At 35.9% G+C, this 21512-nt stretch overlaps 1 protein-coding gene across 3 annotated transcripts in view; it reads right to left on the reverse strand.

The window, feature by feature from the left end:
- PTPN22 (protein tyrosine phosphatase non-receptor type 22) overlaps positions 1–21512 on the reverse strand; it is a 60334-nt gene that overhangs the window by 17329 nt on the left and 21493 nt on the right. For all 3 annotated transcript variants that reach the window (XM_038561807.1, XM_038561806.1, XM_038561808.1), the window contains exons 10-14: positions 21222–21299; positions 18733–18819; positions 2678–2754; positions 1721–2538; positions 45–128 (exon numbers count right to left, since the gene is read on the reverse strand). In XM_038561807.1, coding sequence (XP_038417735.1) covers positions 45–128; positions 1721–2538; positions 2678–2754; positions 18733–18819; positions 21222–21299 — 1144 coding nt within the window. The remainder of the gene's footprint in view (positions 1–44; positions 129–1720; positions 2539–2677; positions 2755–18732; positions 18820–21221; positions 21300–21512) is intronic.

Consider the following 21512-nt stretch of genomic DNA (forward strand, 5'->3'; position numbering starts at 1 on the left):
TGGTTAATCCACACTTTATTTTACACTTACTGAACTGTACTTACCAGCTTCCTCCAGCACAATAAAAGATTCAGGAGTCCGTTCAGGAAGTGGAGGGGGTACTTCATCATCCATCGAAGGAGGGGTTGCTATCCAAAGTGTCAGAAATACAACCACAATTTTTAATTAGAAAAATCCAAAGGAAATTCTTATATTCCAAAGCCCATCAAGCATCATTACAATACTTAAGTTGGTAAGTGTTTACTCAAGGGAAAAGCAAAATAAATTCTTCCATTTTAAGTTGCAAACCTAGGAGGTTTTCTGCTGCTTCAAAGTTTAGTATTTCTTTTAAAAGTCCAAAAGTTTTTTTACTGAGTCACAGTTAAGATAATAGAAAACATGATATTAATTCAGGAAGTTTTGAATTGTTTTCTATATAACCCTTTTGTTTTATGAAGAAAACAATAAAGCATGATAAAGCACTTTGAAATATGCCAAGGATTCAGTTACAGAGTGGGTGGTATTATAAAGATTTTAGCAGCTCTTCTTCATTTTACAGTGAAGACTAGGTTTTTACAAAACAATGGCATAACAAAGTTTTCTGTTTTTCTACAGAAAAATTGAGAATTTTTACAGAAAAATTCAAATGCTATTATAAGAAACTGCCACCAGGTGGCACACATGTCAAGATGCTACAATCCTTAAAGATGGGATTTGATTTTAATGATTATGCTCAGAGAAGTTTAAGGTATTGTGGATATATTAAAAAAAAATCCTTTAAATTATAAAACAAGATCAAAGTATATAAAATAAATAAGGAACTAGATCCGATGAAATATTTTTGTAACAAACTATACATCCACATGTCTATCTTATTAAGAAACGCTGTACAATAAATAATGTTATAGAAAAAAAACTTTCTTTAGTTCCTCTTAAAGTAAAATATTATTTATAAATTTCTAAAAATAAATAAATAAATAAATAAATAAATTTCTGATAATATACCTGGAGAGTTAAACTTGCTCTTTTCTTCACCTTCTTCCATATCAAGCTATTATGATCATCTCTAGCAGGATATTTACTTCTACTTTTTTTTTTTTTACTTCTACTTTCAAACCACTCAATAAAACAAAAACAATATGCGTAATATGCAAAAATCCAGAATTCTGAAAGTGAAAGAGTATGAAAGTAATGGTGTATATAAGATTAAAGTCCTACACAGGATACCAAATACATGTTCTCTTCTACTACGTTATTACACAGGATGGGATCCTCCTGTTCCAACTGCTGCAGCAAGAAAATTCAATTCTTAGCGATCTGTTCAACTCAGTGCAGCCACATGGTTGTGTGATAAAAGTCCCCAGTGATCACGTGGTACTGTGGATCAGATCCTTTCTGCTGTTCCTTTGGAAGTTGCTTCTGGATATTAAGGGTAAACTGTGGACCTCTGATACATTCCAAGGAATGGGGATTGCCTTTTTTAGAAGCACCCTTGCTGGCATAGATCCTGCACCAGATCTGAATGCCTCCATTGCTGCCTGTTTCACCACTATTACATGTTTGTTATTGCTACTTCTTGACTTACCACATCAGTAAAACATTTCTGGAATTTATTTCTTTGAGAAGGAAAAGGAAGAAGGAGACAAAAGCAGAGAAAGACAAGGAGGAGACTGAGAGAAACCAAATCTATAGAAACAGAGTGAAATCCAAAATTCCACATAAACTTCTAAAGATAACTTACCTACTACTACTGCTGTCTCTTGGCTTGGTAGGGGATCATCAGTTGGAGGACTCAGTGCTAAAGAATCATGTGAATTGTAACAAGAAAAAAGGGTTGTGGAGGATGTTGGCAATGAAGAACAAGGTAAAACATTTCCATCTAGCTTCTCAGGTAAATCAAGAGACATCTTAGAACCAGCACTACTTGGTGACAATGATAAAAAATAAGGATCTTCTGAAGACATGTAAGAATATACATCAACAGCACTAGAGTCCTGCCACTTTGCATCAGAGGTATTGCACATTTGGTGCTGAGAGTCAGATGGCAGCGAGTAATTCAGTTCTGCTGAAGAAACATGCATTGCTTTTTGAGGCTGCTCAAGACAAAAGTTGCGTGGTTGAGATTCCAAACAAGAAGCATGTTCCTTGACATCCAGCTCTTTGGTGTCTCTCTGTTGTATCAGTTCAAAGGGAATTGATTTGGTCCTCATTATCGGCCTCTTTGAATTAAAATATCTTCCTGCTACATCTGCAGGTTTAGAATTTGGATATGCTCCAAACAAAATGGAGCTCCAGTCCAAACTTTGATGCTTCTGAAGAGGCTCCCCAGCAATTGGAAATGCTTTTGTCTCCCACTCTGTGGCTCTATCAGCATTTTTGTTACAACTACAATTTAGCTCCAAAAGGTCAAAAGAACTGCTCTGTCCAGCAGGGTGCAAAACTAACCCTTCCTTTTCACTGATGTCAGAAGTCCTGAATTCAAAGGAAGAAGCTTCTGCGCTTTTTACCCTTAGCCTTTGTTTGCTCTGTTGGTTCATCATTTTTGCTTCTTTTATGTCACTAAAACAAAAAGACAGTAATAATGACATCACACCCCAAAGAGGCCTCTTCCTAGCCATCACAATGGGTGATCAGCATGACATTTGCCCTCCACCCCGACACAATTAGACAACATTGAGGTGTGTAAAATTGTACTCACCTTTCCGGTAAATTAGGAGAATAAGACTCTGTTTCTACAGTGGGATTTTGCTCAAGAACTGAATACTTTGCTTGCATCTTCAAGAGAAATAAAGAAGACTTTAGTTTTTAGTGAAGAAATGGCAATGAGTATTTTAACACTCACAAAGTTGAGAAGTTATTTTTCAAAAAACATAAAGATTCTAGATAATTCACAAAAGAGGTGAGTTTCCAAAATATTGAGTCCAACAAGAATCTGTTTCCATATCCAGATCAAAGAGATCCAAATAAAGGATTAGTAGTGGTATAGAAACTAGAAAGTATTTGCTTATAGTATCAAATGTCTTTGGGGGTAACTTTACTCTCATGCACAATCTACCTTCAGAAATGACATAGTCTAAACTCTCAATGTTAGTAAGTTCTTATTATGTTATTAATGTTAGTAAGTTCCTCATACTTTTCTTGTTCTACCTCTTCTTTCCTTAACATGCTCTAGCTAGACTAGTTTTCTTCCCATTCCTTAAGCATACCAAATTTATTTCCAATTCTAGGCTTTTACACTTACTACTCCCTCTGATTGAAATACTCTTGCGGGCAGCCCAGGCGGCCCAGCGGTTTAGCGCTGCCTTCAGCCCACGGCATGATCCTGGAGACCTAGGATCCAGTCCCACATCGGGCTCCCTGCATGGAGCCTGCTTCTCTCTCTGCCTGTGTCTCTGCCTCTCTCTCTGTATGTCTCTCATGAATAAATAAAATCTTTTTAAAAAATGAAATACTCTTGCTCCAGATTTTGCATAACTGGCTCTTTCTAAGTAATTATTCTTTACTTAAATGTCACCTGCATTAGAAAAAAAAAAAAAAACCTTCTCTGACCACTCAACCTAAACATTATACTCCCACACACTTGTCAGCCACTCTTTTTTTCTTCAGAGCAATGCTCACATTATGAAATATGCTACACAGAATCTTAGATACCTCCAATTTGTTTTTTTTTTGATACCTCCAATTTGTAAAATGCATCCTGATTTTAGAAATGTTTAAATATATTTTATAAATGTCATCAGCAATTGTAAGATTCCACCTGTTGTGGATTTAATGAAGACTCTCAAAAAGATTTGTTGAACTCTAACCCCTGATATCTATGAATATGACCTTATATGGAAATAGAGTCTTTGCAGATGTTATTAGTCCAGATAAGGTTATGCTGGATCCGGGTGGACCTATCACAATGACTTGTGTTCTTATAAAAATATAAGCAGGGACTCAGAGACATTCAAGGGGAATGCCTTGTGATGATGGAGACAGAGACTGGAACAATGCATCTGTAAGTCAATGAATGCCAAAGATTGTTGACAAATACCAGAAACTAAGAAGAAACAAGGAAGACTCTGTCTCTAGAACTGTGAGAAAAAGCATGGCCTTGGTGACACCTTGAGTTTGGACTTTCTCCTACCTCTAAAACTATGAGAAAAGAAAATTTGTTTTAAACCCTCCTTAGTTTGTGATATTTGTTACAGTGGGTCTGGTAAACTGATAAGATACATTAGTACCCCATTTTCAATAATGGATAGGTCAGATAGTAGATCAATAAGGAAACAGAGAACCAGACATGAATAACACCATGAATCGATTTAACCTAACAATGCATAACACTCCATGTTATAATGTATACATTCTTCTCAAACTTACATAGACTATTATCCAGGATAGACCATATAATAGGCCACAAAACAAGTCTTAATACATTTTAAAAGATCAAAGTGATACGAGTATTTTTTCCAATGGATTGAGGCTAAAAATTAATAAAACTAGAAAATTCATGGGTCAAAGAAGAAATCACAACAGAAATTAGAAATATTCAAAAATGAATGAAAACATAGTATACAAAAATGAGATACAATGAAAGTGATATTCAGAGGGAATCTATAGCTATAGACACCTACTCTTTTTTGTTGTTGTTAAAGATTTTATTCATGAGAGACACACAGAAAGAGAGAGGCAGAGACACAGGCAGAGGGAGAAGCAGGCTCCATGCAGGGAGCCCTCCGTGAGACTTGATCCGGGGACTCCAGGATCATGACCTGAGCTGAAGGCATGCTCAACCACTGAGCCACCCAGGCGTCGCTAGACACCTACTCTTAAAAAGAAAAAAAAAGGGGGGATCCCTGGGTGGCGCAGCGGTTTGGCGCCTGCCTTTGGCCCAGGGCGCGATCCTGGAGACCCGGGACCGAATCCCACGTCGGGCTCCCGGTGCATGGAGCCTGCTTCTCCCTCTGCCTGTGTCTCTGCCCCCTCCCCCATCATAAATAAATAAAAAGAAAAAAAAAAGGGGGGGGGGGCAGCCCGGGTGGCTCAGCGGTTGAGGGCGGACTTCAGCCCAGGGTGTGATCCTGGAGACCCAGGATCGAGTCCCACGTCAGGTTTCCTACATGGAACTTGCTTCTCTGCCTGTGTCTCTGCCTCTCTCTTTCTCTCTGTGTCTCTCATGAATAAGTAAATAATATATAAAAAGAAAAAGAAAAGAAGAACTCAAATCAATGACTTAGCTTTATACCTAAGTAACTGGAAAAAATCAAACTAAACCTAAAGCTAGCAGAAGAAAGGAAATATTAACTATTAGAGCAAAGATAAATAGATATTAAGAAAATAGTGGAGAAAATCTACAAAACCAAAAGTTAAACCTTTGTAGAGATCAACAAAACAAACCTTAGTTAGATTGACTAAGGAAAAAAGAGAGAAGACTCAAATTACCAAAATCTCAAATTACAGAAATAAAAATGGGTATATTATCACCAGTTTTACAGAAATAAAAAGTATTACAAAACAATTATGTGAACAATTGTACACCAACGAATTGTATAACCTAGATAAAATGGACAAATTCCTAGAAACCCATGACCAACCAAACCTGACTCAGGAAGAAATAGAAAAACTGAATAAATGTACAACTAGTAAGTAGACTGAATCAGTAATCAAAAGACCTTCCAACAAAGAAAAGCTCAGTACCAGATGGCTTCATTAGTGAACTCCACCAAACATTTAATGCCAATCTTTCACAGACTCTTCCAAAAAACTGAATAGGAGAGAATACTTGAGAAGTCATACTATGACGCCAGCATTTCCCTGATAGTAAGACCAGACAAAGATACTATAAGAAAAAGAAAAATATAGATCAATATAATTTATGATTATTGATGCAAAGTCCTCAACTAAATACTAGCAAACTGAATCCAGCATCATATTAAAAGGATTACGAACCATGACCAAGTGGGATTTATTCCCAGAATGCAAAGATTGTTCAACATACAAAAATCAATCAATATAATATACCCCCATTAATAAAATAAAGGAGAAAACCCCTACATGATCATGTCAGCTCATGCAGAAGAAAAAGCATTTGACAAAATTTATGATAAAAACACTCAAAAATCTGGGAATATAATTTCCTTAATGTAATAAAAACCACATATGCAAAACCCACAGCCAACATTATATTCAATGGTGAAAGTCTGAAAGCTTTTCCCCGAAGATGAGGAATAGAACAAGGATGCCAATTTTTACCACTTCTATTCAACTTAGTACTTAAAATTTATTGCCAGAGAAATTTGGCAAGAAAAAACAAAAGGCATCAAAATTGGAAAAGAGGAAGTAATGTTATTTTCATTTGCAGATGACGTGATCTCATAGGCTGAGAGATTCTACATATGCACACACAAAAGCCACAACTAAGAAACGAATTCAGTGAGAATGCAAAATACAAAATCATCACACAAGAACCAGTTGCATTTCTATATACTAGCAATACACAACCTGAAAGGAAAATTAAGAAAACAACTCAATTTTATTAGCATCACAAAATACTTAGGAATAAATTCAAACAGTAAAATGAAAGACTCATATACTGAAAACTACAAAACATTGCTAACAGAAATTAAATAAGACAAATAAATGGAAAGACATCCTCCGTTCATGGAGTGGATGACAAAATATTGATACAATAACAATGTTACCCAAAGTGGTCTACAGATTCAGTTCAATCCCTACCAAAATCCCAATGATGTTTTTGTAGAAATAGAAATATTCATCCTAAAATCTATATGGAATCTCAAGAGACTCCAAATAGCCAAAACAATCTTGAAAAGGAAGAACAAACCTGGAGGACTCATACTTCCACTCCTGTTATACAGGAGTGCCTGGCTGGCTCAGCAGGTAGAGTATGTGATTCTTGATCTTGAGGTCATGAGTTCAAGCCCCATGTTGAGCATAGAGCTTACTTTTAAAATATATTCTACAAAGATACAGTAATAAAACAGCTGAACTGGCTTGGGACAGCCATAAAGACCAATGGAATAAAATAGAGACCATGGTAATAAACTCACATAAGTGGGAAATGGAGTTTTGGTGAAGGTACCAAGATCATTCAATGGAGAAAAGATTCTTTTCAACAAATAGTTCTGGAAAATCTGGACATCCACATGCAAAAGAATGAATTTTGACCTGTACCTTACAATATATATAAAAATTAACTTAGAATGGATCAAATACTTGAACATAAGAACTAAAGCTATAAAAACTCTTAGAAGAAAACACAGAAAGCTTCATGACATTGGATTTGGTAATGATTTCTTGGATATGACACAAAATCACTAGCAACAACAAAATAAACAAATTGAACTTTATGAAAATTAAAATTTTTGTGCATCAAGTACATAATCAACAGTGTGAAAGGGCAACCCACAGGATGGAAGACAATATTTGCAAGTCACATATCTGATAAGGGATTAATATCCAGAATATACAGAGGACTCCTAAGATTTAACAATAAGAAAAAAAAACAATTCAAAATGGGCAAAGGACTTATACAGACAATGATATATAAATGGCCAATGAGCACAGGAAAATTTCTTAACATCACTAAACAGGAAAATTCAAACCAGAACCGCAATGGGACACCACTTTATATCATTAGGATGGTTACCATGCAAAAGCAAACAAAAATAGAAAATAACAAGTATTGCTAAGGATCTGGAGAAATTGGAACCCTTGTACATTGCTGGTGGGAATGTAAAATGGTGCGAGTGCTGTAAAAAACAGTATGGCAGTATCTCAAAAAATTAAACACAGAATTATCATGTGAGGGGTACTTGGCTGTCTTGGTCAGAAAAGCATGTAACTCTTGATCTCAGGGTCATGAGTTTGAGCCCCATGTTGAGTGTAGAAATTACTTAAATAAATAAATACTAAAAAAAAGAATTATATGATCTAGCATTTCCACTTCTGCATATATACCCCCAAATAACTGAAAACAAGGATACAAAAAGATATTTGCACATTCATGTTCTTAGCAGTATTACTCACAATAGTCAAAAAGTAGAAGTAAACCACCTATTCACCAATGGATGAATGGAGAAACAAAATGTGGCATACAATGGAACATTATTCAGCCTTAAAAATGAAGGGAATTCTGACACATTGATAAACTTTGAGGACATTATGTTAAGTGAAATAAGCCAGACACAAAAGGACAAACATATGATCCCACTGATATGGGGCACCTAGAGTTGTCAAATTCATAGATACAAATGGTAGATTAGTGATTGCCAAGGGTGGGAGAAGGGGAGGAAGAAATAGGGAGGTATTGTTTAATAGGTATAAAGTTTCAGTTTTTCAAAAAAAGAGTTCTGGAAATGGATGGTGGTGGTAATTGCACAATATGAATATTCATAGTATCATTGAACTATACACATAGATTTAAAGTGGTAAATTTATGTATATTTTGCCACAATTTTTTAAAAAGATTTTATTTTAAAGAGAGAGAGCCTGTGGGCACACATGCATACATGCTAGCAGAGGGAAGGGCAGAGGGAGAGGAAGAGGGAAAAAATCCCAAGCCAACTCTGTACTAAGCACAAGGCTGACCCAGGGCTCCAACCCACAATCCCAAGATCATGATCTGAGCTGAAATTAAGAGTCGATCCTCAACTGACTGAGCCATGCAGGTGCCCCTATTTTACCACAATTTTAAAAATTTGAAATAAAAGTAGGCAAAGGACCTTTGTTCTACATTTGTCCAGAGAAGCTATACAAATGGCCAATAAGCATACAAAAATGATGCTCAACATCTCTAATCATTAGGGAAATGCAAATCAAAACCATGAGATATCACTTCACACCCATTAGAATGGCTATTTTCTAACAAAACAAAACAAAATCCAAAACCCAGAAAATACCAAGTGGTGGCAAAGATGTAGAGAAATTGAAACTCATGTGCATTGCTAGCAGGGATGTAAAATTTTGCAGCCACTGTAAAAAAACTGTAGGGTAGTACCTTTAAAAACTAAACCTAGAATTACTGCATGACCCAACAATTCCTGGATTCTTCTGGGTATATAACCCAAAGAATTTAAAGTGGGGACTTCAGCAAATATTGGTACACTGATTTTTTATAGCAGCATTACCACATTATCACAGTAACCAAAAGGTGGAAACGATTCAAATGTCAACTGGTGGATGAATGAATAAGCAAAATGTGGGATAGACACACAATTGTATATTATACAGCCATAAAAGGGAGTGAAATTGTATATTGTAATTGTTTTTATTATTATTTTTTTAAGATTTTATTTATTTATTCATGAGAGACAGAGAGAGAGAAAGAGAGAGAGAGAGAGAGAGAGGGGCAGAGACACAGGCAGAGGGAGAAGCAGGCTCCATGCAGGGACCTCGACATGGGACTCCATCCCGGGTCTCCAGGATCAGGTCCTGGGCCGAAGGCAGGTGCTAAACCACTGAACCACCCGGGCTGCCCCTGTAATTGTAATTGTATATTATACAGCCATAAAAGGGAGTGAAATAAAAAAAAAATAGACGAACCTTAAAAACATGCCACACGAAAAAGCCAGATGCAAAAGACTAAATACAATGGTTCCACTTACATCATGCACCTAGAATAAGCAATTTTATAAAGACAAAAAGTAGAATAGAGTTGCTAGGGGTTGGGGTAGGAGGCATGGAGAGTTTCTGTTTAGGATGATGAAAAATTTCTAGAGATAAATAGTAGTGATGGTCATACACATAGTGAAGGTACCTAATGCCACTGTATTGTACACTTAAAAATGGTTAAAATGGTAATTTTTTCCACTGTAATACAGTGATCTATTTTATCACAATAGAAAATATGGGGGAAGTGTTTCCTCTTCCCATTTTCTGGTACAGATTGTGTAAAGTTCATGTTAATTCTTCCCTAAACATTTGGTTAGATTACTAAAATGAAATTATATGGGCCTGGAGATTTCATTTTTGGGTTTTTAAATTATAAATTCCGTTTTCTTGATTGTTATGGGGCTACTCAAATGATCTATTTCATGTTGAGTAAGCTATGGTAGTTTGTGTTTTTTGAGGAAGTAATCCATTTTGTCTAAGTTGCCAAGTTTAGATGCATCCAGTTTATACTATATTTCTTTATTATCCCTTTCATATCTGCAGAGACTATAGGACTCTCCCATTTTACTCCTGATATTGGTCATTTTTAAAAAAGATTTTATTTTTTTATTCATGAGAGAGAGGCAGAGACACAGGCAGAGGGAGAAGCAGGCTCCATGCAGGGAGCCTGACGTGGGACTCGATCCCAGGTCTCCTGGATCAGGCCCTGGGCTGAAGGCGGCGCTAAACCGCTGAGCCACCCGGGCTGCCCAGATATTGGTCATTTTTTTTTTTTTTTTTGATATTGGTCATTTTTATCTTCTTTTTTTCCTCATAAGTTTTCATAGAGGTTTGTCAATTTTATTGATCATTTTGGCTCTTTTTTTCACGGTTTTCCTGTTTCCAATTTCATTGATTTCTGCTCATTATTTCTTTCCTTATCTTTTCTTTGGGTTTATTTTGCTCCTTTCTCCCCTTAGATATTCTCTCTCTCTCTTTAAGATTTTATTTATTGGGACACCTGGGTGGCTCAGTGGTTGAGCATCTGCCTTTGGCTCAGGTCATGATCCTGGGGTTCTGGGATTGAGTCCAGCATCGGGTTCCCCATCCGGAGCCTGCTTCTCCCTCCTGCAGTGTCTCTACCTCTCTCTGTGTGTCTCTTATGAATAAATAATATCTTAAAAAGAAAAGATTTTATTTATTCCTTTGATAGAGATAGCGAGCACAAGCAGGGGGAAGGGGGAACAGGAGAGGAAGAAGCAAGCTACCCACTGAGCAGGGAGCCCTGGAATCATGACTGCTGTTGTACCTCTGTCCCACAAATGTTAATGTGTTGTATTTTCATTTTTATTCAGTTCAATGTGTAGTTTTTAAAAATTTCCCTTGAAACTTCCTCTTTCACCCAATGGATTATTTAGAAGAATGTAGTTTAGTTTCCAAGTGTTTGGATCTTTTCCTGTTATCTTTCTCTTATTGACTTCTAGTTTGATTCCACTGTGGTCAGAGAATACATTCTGTGTGATTTCAATTATTTTAAATATTTGAGATTGTTTTGTGGCCCAAATACGATTGATCTCAGTATATGTTCCATCAGCACTTGAGAAAAATGTGTGTTCTTGTGTTGTTGATTGGAATATTCTATAAATATCAATTTGATCCTGTTGGTTGATGATGATGTTGAGTTATCCTATATTCTCACTGGTTTTCCATTGAAAATCAATCTAAAAGAGGCGTACTGAACTATAACCAGATTTGTCTATTTCTCCTTTCTGTTCTGTCTGCTTTTGCTGTACATATTTTCTAGCTCTGTTTGGTTCATACACAATTAGGACTGTTATTTATGTCTTGTTGGTGGATTGATCCTTTTATCATTATATAATGTCCCTTCCTGCCTGTGATAATTTTCTTTGCTCTGAAGCTATTCCTGCTTTCCTTTATTCATGTTTATTTTTATTATTTTATTTATTTACTGCCATTTAACATCATTTTATTCTAGCATAAAGGACTCTTCTTTCTTACAGATTATTTACTTGGAACTTTAGTGGACCTGACTATTGTATAGGTACCCTGGGTTTAGATTCAAAATCTCCCCCAAAATCACCACAAGTCTTTAGGCCACAGTTTTTGAAATCCATTGAAAGATGGATTAACAATTTTCCAAACAATCTATAGACAAGAGAACTGTCCATAAAGAGTATATATATTTTTTTTCATAAAGAGTATATTAATCCAATTACACCAAATAGTCCTGCTGACCTTCTATTATCCTTGGGTTTTTTTCTTCAAAATTTTATTTAAAGTCTAGTTAGTTAACATATAGTGGAATATTGGTTTTGGGAGTAGAATTTAGTGATTCATCACTTACATATAACACCCAGTGCTCAACACAACCAGTGCCCTCCTTAATACCCATCATCCATTCAGCCCACCCCCCACCCACCTCTCCTCCATCAACCCTCAGTTTGTTCTGTATAGTTAAGAGTCCTTTATGGTTTATTTCTCTTTTCCCCACCTTCTCGTATATTCTGTTTTGTTTCTTAAATTCCACATATGAGTGAAATCATATGGTATTTGTCTTTCCTGATTGACTTATTTCACTTAGCATAGTACATTCTAGCTCCTTCTACATTGTTGGAAATTGCAAGATTTCATTCTTTCTTATAGCTGAGTGTATATATATATATACATACACTGTATATATATATACACTCAGTATATATATGTATGTGGTATGTATGTATACATCCTCTTTATCCATTCATTAGTCAATGGACATTTAGGCTTTTTCCATAATTTGGTTATTGTTGATAATGCTACTATAAACACTGAGGTGCATGTGCCCCTTTGAATCAGAATTTTTGTTCCCTTATTCATGTTTGTATGAATACATGATACATCCTCTTTTTAATCTTTATTTATTTTCTTTTGTTTAATCTTTACTTTAAACTAACCTATGGGGATCCCTGGGTGGCGCAGCGGTTTGGCGCCTGCCTTTGGCCCAGGGCGTGATCCTGGAGACCTGGGATCAAATCCCACGTTGGGCTCCCGGTGCATGGAGCCTGCTTCTCCCTCTGCCTGTGTCTCTGCCTCTCTCTCTCTCTCTGTGACTATCACAAATAAATAAAAATTAAAAAAAAATAAACTAACCTATGTATTTAAAGTATGTTTCTTATAGACAGCATATAGTTGGGTTATGTTTTCAATACATTCTACCAATCTGTCTTTTAATTTATATATTTATACCGTTTTAATTTTTTTTTTTACCATTTACATTTAATGTAATTGCTGATATGTTAGGGCTTACATCTGCTATTTTAGTTTTTGTTTTCTGTTTGTTGTGTTTTTCATTTCTCTTTTCTTTCTCCTGCATATTTAGAATTTCATTTTGATTTACCTATAGTGTTTTTTAAGGTACATTCTTTGTATAGCTTTTGTAGTAGTGGCTCTAGGTATTACATTATATATACATAACCTATCACAGTCTACAGATATTAACATTTCACTAGTTCAAGTACAGAAACCTTTCCCTTTACATCCCTAACGCTTCCCTGCTTATAATATAATTGTCTAAAATATTTCCTCTAATACATTTAGAACTACATCAGATCATATAATTTTTGCTTTAATCATCAAGCAATTTAGAAAACTCCAGAAGATAAAGAAAATCTATTACATTTACCTATGGTTTTGCTTATAATGTTCTCCCTTCTTTCATCATTTCCTTTCTGTTTAGTAAACTTCCTTTGTCATTTTTTTAAGGATAGGTCTACCAAACAAATTCTCTTAGTTTTTTGTTTGTTTTTCATCTGAGAATGTCTTGATTTCTTCTATATTCCTGAAGGATATTTTCACTGGGTGTGGGATTCTGGATTGCCAGTTTTTTTGTTTGTTTGTTTTGTTTTGTTTTGGTTTGGTTTTTTTTGTTGTTTTTTTTTTTGTTTTCAGCACTGAAGAAATACTCTATCACTTTCTTCTGGCTTCCATGGTTTCTGATAACAAATCCGTTATCATTCTAGTTGTTTTCTTCCTATGGTTAAAATCTTTTTCTATGGCTGTTTTCTAGAACTTTTGTCTTTAGTTTTCAAAAGTTTAATTATGATGAGCCTTTTTTAATAAAAAGATTTTACTATTTATTCATGAGAGACAGAGAGAGGCAGAGACATAGGCAGAGGGAGAAGTAGGCACCCTGCCTGGGGCCTGATACAAGACTTGATCCCTGAACCCCAGGATCATGACCTGAGCTGAAGGCAGATGTTCAACCCCTGAGCCACCCAGGTGGCCTCATAATGAGTCTTCAAGTACGTTTTTAGATTTGCCTTTTTTCCCCTCTCCTTGTTGGACTTTGCTGGCACAAATGCTAGGCTTTTTGTTGTAGTCCTTTAGTTCCTTAAGGTCCTGTTTGTTCTTTTTTTCCAGTCTATTTTATTTCTGATGTTTAAATTGGGTAATTCCTATTGTTCTATCTCTTAGTTCATCAGTTCTTTTTTTCTGTATGTACTCTGAATTCTGCTATTGAGCTCACCTACTAAGCTATTTTGTTCCAGTTACTACTTTTTTCAATTCTAAAATGGTTATTTGGTTCCTCTTTATATCTTCTGGGTTTTTCACTATATCTTTTTATATTTATTGCTGAGCCTTTCCATTTTTTCAAAAAAAATTTAAGCATGTTTGTATTTGCTCACTGAAGCATTTCTATTGTGGCTGCTTTTAAAACGTTGTCAGATAATTCTAACATCTTTATTATCTCAGTACTGTCATCTATCGATTGTCTTTTATTCATTTGGTTTGAGATCTTCCTGGTCCTTGGTATGATGAGTGATTTTCAACTCTGAATCTTAGTTAAACCTTCTGTTTTAGTTAGGTTCTTTTATTTTTCACTCCATACTACAGGGGATGTGGAAGATGCTGCCTCATCACTGCCTTGTTACTGTCAGGTAGCTTCTACCTCCACCAGTTTCCTCACTGAGTCTTTGTTGACACCCAAGGGGAGACATCACGGGAAAGGCTCCCCATGTGATCTCTACTGACACTGTGGCAGGGGAGGCCTTATCACTACTGGATAATGGTGAAAGTCCTAACTCTCTACTAGGTTTCTTCTGACACTACTTCAGGGGGAAGGCATTACGGTATCATATTACTGTTGAGGGGAAGCTCAGGCTCCCCATGCAGTTCCCACTGACACTACAGGAAACCCTCATTTCAGGCCACTGGGGATGAAACTCCTACCTCTTTCTTTATCTGACCTTCTCTGACATCATTGCAGCATTCTACTACAGTGTTAGAAAGGTGGGAGTCTAGGACCCCACTCAGCCTTTGCTGACATGGCTGGGTTTGGAAGGGGGTATTATTTTCTGTAGTGTTGACTAAAGTAGAGTGATGTTTATCTAAAAGTTTTCTGTCTTCCTGGACTGTCTCTTTCCTGGTCCTTTGGCTAGACAGAGCAGGGTTTTGTTGAGGCTTTTTTGACTGCATCACTGGCATTTCCAGGTTGTTGACTTCTTCATTTTCACGTTCGGGATATATGAGGCAAAAGGAAACCCAAGGAACTTACTGTCATGTCTTTTCTCAGATCCCAAGGTCCCTAGCTGGTCTGTCTTCTTTCTATCTCTCAGAGCCTTCTTATAGTTGTTCTATATATAACATCAATTATATATATGATATCTGGTTGCACTTAGTGGGAGGAATAGGAAAAAGTATGTCTACTTGATCTTTCCAGAAACAGGAATTCTCTTTAATTAAGTGTAACCAATTCTCTCTGTAGAAGTTTGAACTGTGTTCCTATATTCCCATTTACCGACTAAGGGCCCACTCCAAACAAGCAGCCATGGCACTGCTACTGAGCTAAATTTGAGTATTGGCATTTCCTGGTACCTAAATAAAATATTAGCCCACATACTCTAGCAACATATCAAAAGAATATTCTTTGTTCAAGAAGGGTTAATTCTAAGAGTACAGGGATGACTTGATATTAACAAACCCAATGATATGACTGTATTAATAGGTCAAAGGAGAAATCCACATGATCATTCCATGAATACAAAATATGCAGTTGATGGAATTCAACATTCTTTCTCTAAAATTTTCCTAATAAAATGGAGATCAATGAATACTCTCTTTAAACAATGGAAAAACAACAGTTCAATTTATAATTGCACCAAAATGAATAAAATACCTACAAATAAATTTAACCAAGGAGGTGAAAGATATTTATTAAAGAAATAGAAGATGACACAACAAATGGAAAGATATACTGTGCTCATGAATTGGAAGAATTAATATTATTAAAGTGTTCATACAACCCAAAGCAATTTACAGATTCAGTGCAATCCCCATTGAAATACCAACAGCATTTTTCACAGAACTAGAACAAATAATCCTAAAATTTGTATGGAACTGCAAAATACCTCAAAGAGTCAAAGCCCAATCTTGAGAAAGAAGCTCAAAGCTAGAGGTATTGCAATCCCAGATTTCAAGATGTATTACAAAGCTATAGTCATCAAAATAGTATGATACTGACACAAAAATAGACACATAAATCAATGGAACAGATAGCCCAGAAACAGACCCATGTTCACATGATCAATTAATCCATGACAAAGGTGGCAAGAATAAACAATGGGGTGGGGCACCTGGTGGCTTAGTTGTTGAGCATCTGCCTTTGGCTGAGATCATGATCTTGGGGTCCTAGGATTGAGCCCCATGTTTGGTTCCCTGCTCAGTATAGAATCTGGTTCTCCCTTTGCCCTTCCCCCTGCTTGGCTCACTCTCTTTCTCACACACCAATAAATAAAAATCTTTTAAAAAATGAATTTACAATGGGGAAATGACCATCTTTTCAATAAATGGTATTGGGAAAACTGAATAGCTACATGCAGAAGAATTAAACTGGACCACTCTCTTACACCATGCACAAAAATAAACTCAAAATGGATTAAAGACCTAAATGTGAGACCTGAAACCATCAAACTTCTAAAAGAAAACACAGGTAATTTCTTACAGTAATCTCTTGGACATCAGCCTTGGCAACATACTTATGGATATGTCTCCTCAGGCAAGGGAAACAAAGCAAAAATAAACTATGGGAACTATAGCAAAATAAGCTTCTGCACAGCAAAGAGAACCATCAATAATACAAAAAGGCAACCTATTGAAGGGAAGAAGATATTTGTAAAAGATATATCCATAGGAGTTAATATCCAAAATATATAAAGAACTTATACAACTCAACACCAAAAAAAAATATCTGATTAAAAAATGGGCAGATAATGCAAATAGAAATTTTTCTAAAGAAGACATGTAGATGGCCTACAGGCACATGATAAATGCTCAACATCACTAATCATCAGGAGAATGCAAATCAAAATCATGATGAGATATCACCTCACACCTGTCAGAATGGCTAAAATAAAAAGCACAAGAAACAACAAGTGTTGGGATGTAGAGAAAAGGGAACCCTCATGCATTATTGGCAGAAATGTAAATTGGTACAGCCACTATGTAAGACAGTATGGAATTTCCTTAAAAAATTAAAAATAAGACTGCCATTTGATCCAGTAATCACACTACTGGGTATTTACCCAAAGAATACAAAAACACTAATTTCAAGGAATATATGCAACCTTATGTTTATTGCACCATTATTTACCATAGCCAAACTAAGGAAGCAGCTCACGTGTCCATCCATAGATGAATGGATAAAGAAGAAGTGGTATATACATAATGGAATATTACTCAGTCATAAAAAAGAATGAAATCTTGCCATTTGTGACAACACGGGTATTATACTAAGTGAAATAGGTTAGACAGAGGAAGACATTTCACTTTCACTCACACGGGGAATCTAAAAAGCAAAATTAACAAACAAAAGACTCTTTTTTTTTTTTTTTTTTTTAAGTAGGCTCCAGGCCTAGCATGGAGCCAGACACATGAACTCACGACCCTGAGATCAAGACCTGAACTAAAATAAGGAGTTAGACACTAAACTGATGGAACCACCCAGATGCCCCCAATAAACAGACTCTTAACTATAGAGAACAAACTGGTGGTCACTAGAGGGGAAGTGGGTAGGGGAAGAGGTGAAGTAGGTGATGGGGATTAAGAGATATAAACAAACAAATATCTCCAATAAAGTAAGTATCACACTTGATAATGAAACATGAGAATCTTTCCCATTAAAATTTGGTTGTCCATAATCATCTCTATCATTTAACCTTGGTCTGGGAATACTAGCCAATGAAGCATACATAGATAGGATATAAGTAACAATTTCTGGGAAAACTATTATTTCCATCTCCTTCCACCACATTGTTTTCCCTTGAAGTTCACACTAACCATAGGATTGCTTAGTCCATTTCAAGCCTCAACAGTATTTCTGGCTTGCTTTCTTTCCCCACAATTCAGCATTTGATTGACAGGAGTTACGATCAGAATCATGTCTTACATACTTTGTATTCCCAATGCTAGGTAGTAGCTAGGTAGTAGCTAGGTAGTAGGTTCTCAGTGAATATTTCAGATTAAGAATCTAAAATGTGATGTTAAAAATTAATCAGTGTTATAAAATATACCCTTGAAAGGTAAATCAGTAATTTTATCTTCTGAAAGTTTGTTCAGAACTTAATACTTTGTGACTACACAGTAAGTATTTGACTTATCAAGTTTTGTGATGAGCTTAAAATAACATATCTTGGAATATGCAACATTTCTTAATTGAAATTTGGTTAAATCATAATTATTTTTATACCTAAGACCTTCAGCTAAAAATTCCTCTGCATATTCTAAAATAATCCCCAAATTTGATGAGACATATTCAATCAAAGTAGTTTGGAGGAACCTGAAAAATCACATCAGTATTCAACCATGATTTCACTTTGTAACTGTCATTCTCACTTTTAACTCGCCATACAGCTAAACTGGGAACAGAATATACACTTGCCCTGTCACTCACCCTTATTGTTTCTAAATTTAGCTGAAAACTGTATACAGTAAGTTAACCAAAAGATTCATTTTCTAAGTTGAAGTGTTGAAGTATCGTAGTGTAGCCCCATGCATCCCTGACAAGTCAATTTAGTTGTGACAATAAATAATGCTATTGTTATCTGAAATCCCTTGACCAAAATCAAATATGAAAAAAGACAAAATATCAAGTTTAATGTTTACCTCTGTTCCCGAATATTGATCCCTGATAACATCCATCTGTCTCTTAAATAGTTCTAATACAGCCTTGTAGACCAGTTCATACTGTTCCTGAAGAGCATCACAAACCGAAACAAATGAAAACAAACAAGAAACTCAGTGAACTACAGAACCAGAGTTCAGAAATGTGAACATCAGTAAAATCTTAGTACAGCAGACCAGAAAAGACCATCAACAGTAGTTTAATTGTAGTGCCCTTATGTTTGCCTACCTCATTTCGGATTGCAAAGCACTTCTAGGCTATTAGAAACAGCTCAATATTTAATCTTCTACCTCTAAATATGCAAGGATCTTCCAGCATGTGTTATGTTCTGACCCTACTGTCTCAATTATCTTTCCCTCCACCATCATCCCTCCAATTCGGTTCTCCTGGCTCATGTTTTAAAAGTTTTAGTTGATCCTGGATGCATTTTTTTTTTTTGTAAGCCATCTCATCTTTCCTGGAAAAAGATGGATAGATTATGGTTGATGGGTAGATAGATGAATTCTTCATTTGACCTTCACAATTGATCTCTAAGGTAGGAAGGCTATTATCCGTGTTTGTGCAAGGTCATTCAGTTTCCAGTAATTTCCAGACTTGGACTCAAATCTGGATCTTCTGACTCAGTTCTGTGCCATTAGGGCTAAGATCAAGCCACTGTGATTTTCTCCTAGCAAAGACACCAAAGAAAAGTAGACCACTACAGAGAGTCTGGAAATTTGTGCTTGTAAAAGGATTTCACCATTGAGAAATGGGACCACCACAATTACAAGGTCTGTGGGTTTTTTCTGCCACAGGACCTGCTCTAGCTCTTGATTTTGGATCTACTTTTCATCTGAAAGAGCCTAAGCAGGGTCTCCTTGGTACCTCACACAATCCTACACAAATAAAGCACAGCTTTTGACAATTCTAATCTTAGCAGAACAATACAAAACCTGTATCACCCAACACATCTATTGGTACACCCTTCAAATTTTTTTTTTTAAGAAAAGAGAAAAATCAGACAGGAAGCACTCAGCTGGTTACAGTGTTATTTCCTGGTTAGAGTGCTGTCAGAAAAAGTAGCTACAGCTGGTAAGGAATTTGTTCAACTAGTTGATAATGCCAACACGCGAAGGCTAACCGAAAATCATTTCAGCTGTCTTCAAACCTTTACAAGTGGACCAAAAATGGGCTTTCTCTGAAATGGGGTATGGTTTTATTTACTGATTCAATATAACAATGTAATATTAGACAACTAGGCTGCATACTTCCTGGGGTCTTTATACATTTACATGGATCAGCCCACTTTTAAGTCTGGTAGCACTAAACCAGCCAATGCTTTCATGTCACAGAAACTTTTTCCTCACAGGTTTAATATAGAAAACACCTACAGTCAATGTGTGAAAAAAATTTTTTTCCACTAGCTATTGGTGGAAAACCTGTGTGGGCCAAACAGAAGGCTTATATTACAACAGCTCTTAATTTTTTCCCCTCAATTCACAAATGCTAGATGAAAGTATCTAAACTGCCACTGTCAATTATTTTACCTCCAAGTCTACGTTCATGTTCATTTTTAAGAGCCTTAAACACTTCAGGGTCTTGCTATTTAAATCGTAAAAAGTAGTTCTAATAAGTTATGTGAAAGTGTCTGTTACTTAATATCAGTAAATGCTTGGTGAATGAATGGGTGAATGCTAAACTCCATTAAAGATGGAGACCACTTTTTTAGAAATATGGGTAAAAATGTGGGCATAAAGTCTAGATGAAATTAATATTGTAGAGAGTGAGAGATCTGTGCTGAGAATGTTTCATCTAGGAAGTGGATCTTGTGTGGGAGAGGAGAGAACCAAACAGGGGAAGAGCATTCCTAACAGAGTGAATGACTGTGAGCACTTTGGGGTGGATGAAAATACTGTGATACATATATAGAATAATTAAATTATGGTTTTTTAAGTATACATGCAATAATGATCAGGAGAGACTACAGAAGAATAGTAATTGTGGCTACCTCTAGGTGGTAGGACTTATGGTTTTATTTTTATTTTTCAAGTTAAAAAAATGAGTATATAGACTGCATTCTCCAGATTCTGTTACCACTTCCTGAAGTAAAAATGACAAATCTGATTTTCTATGGTTTCAGAACTGAATTATTGCTACAAAACTTCAAGTTAACCTGACACAGCTATTTCTTTCTAATAAGTCAAACAGCTTGTGGAATTTTTTCCATGCCATTTATAAGACATATTACATTAGTTTCTTAATATTTTCTGAACAGGCAGTAAAATACAAGGAATGAGAGGAATTTAACCCAAGGCAAGGGACATAGGAAAAATATTGATCTATCAGAGTTGGAGGAAATGCAAATGGACTAATGCACCTAAGAGTAAATTGGTGTTATAGCTAGTCAGTCAGCTGTTTTGCCTTACTATTGAACAGAGAGATGTAGCAAGACCCAGACACATGTTATGACCCATTCACCATGGTTACATACCTGTGTTTGAACAAATGAAGGTCTTTGTGTTCGCATTTCCTGGATCAAGCTAAAAACACTGAAGTTCTCAGGAATTATCTATCAGTTAAAAGGAAAAAATATCTTACTCCTTTGTTCCCAGCTTTGTAGATAAATTATTTCTTACAGTCTTGTCACTCCCATGATATCTGCTCTCCTAACATAAGATAATATAATAAGAGAAAGAATGCATTTTTAAAATGAAGGAGATTTCTCATCACTTGCAGCGTGATTTAGAGCCTGGTATTTTCCCTAGAAAAGATTGAAGAAACC

This window comes from Canis lupus, chromosome 17, assembly GCF_011100685.1.
Source record: "Canis lupus familiaris isolate Mischka breed German Shepherd chromosome 17, alternate assembly UU_Cfam_GSD_1.0, whole genome shotgun sequence".
NCBI lineage: Eukaryota > Metazoa > Chordata > Mammalia > Carnivora > Canidae > Canis > Canis lupus.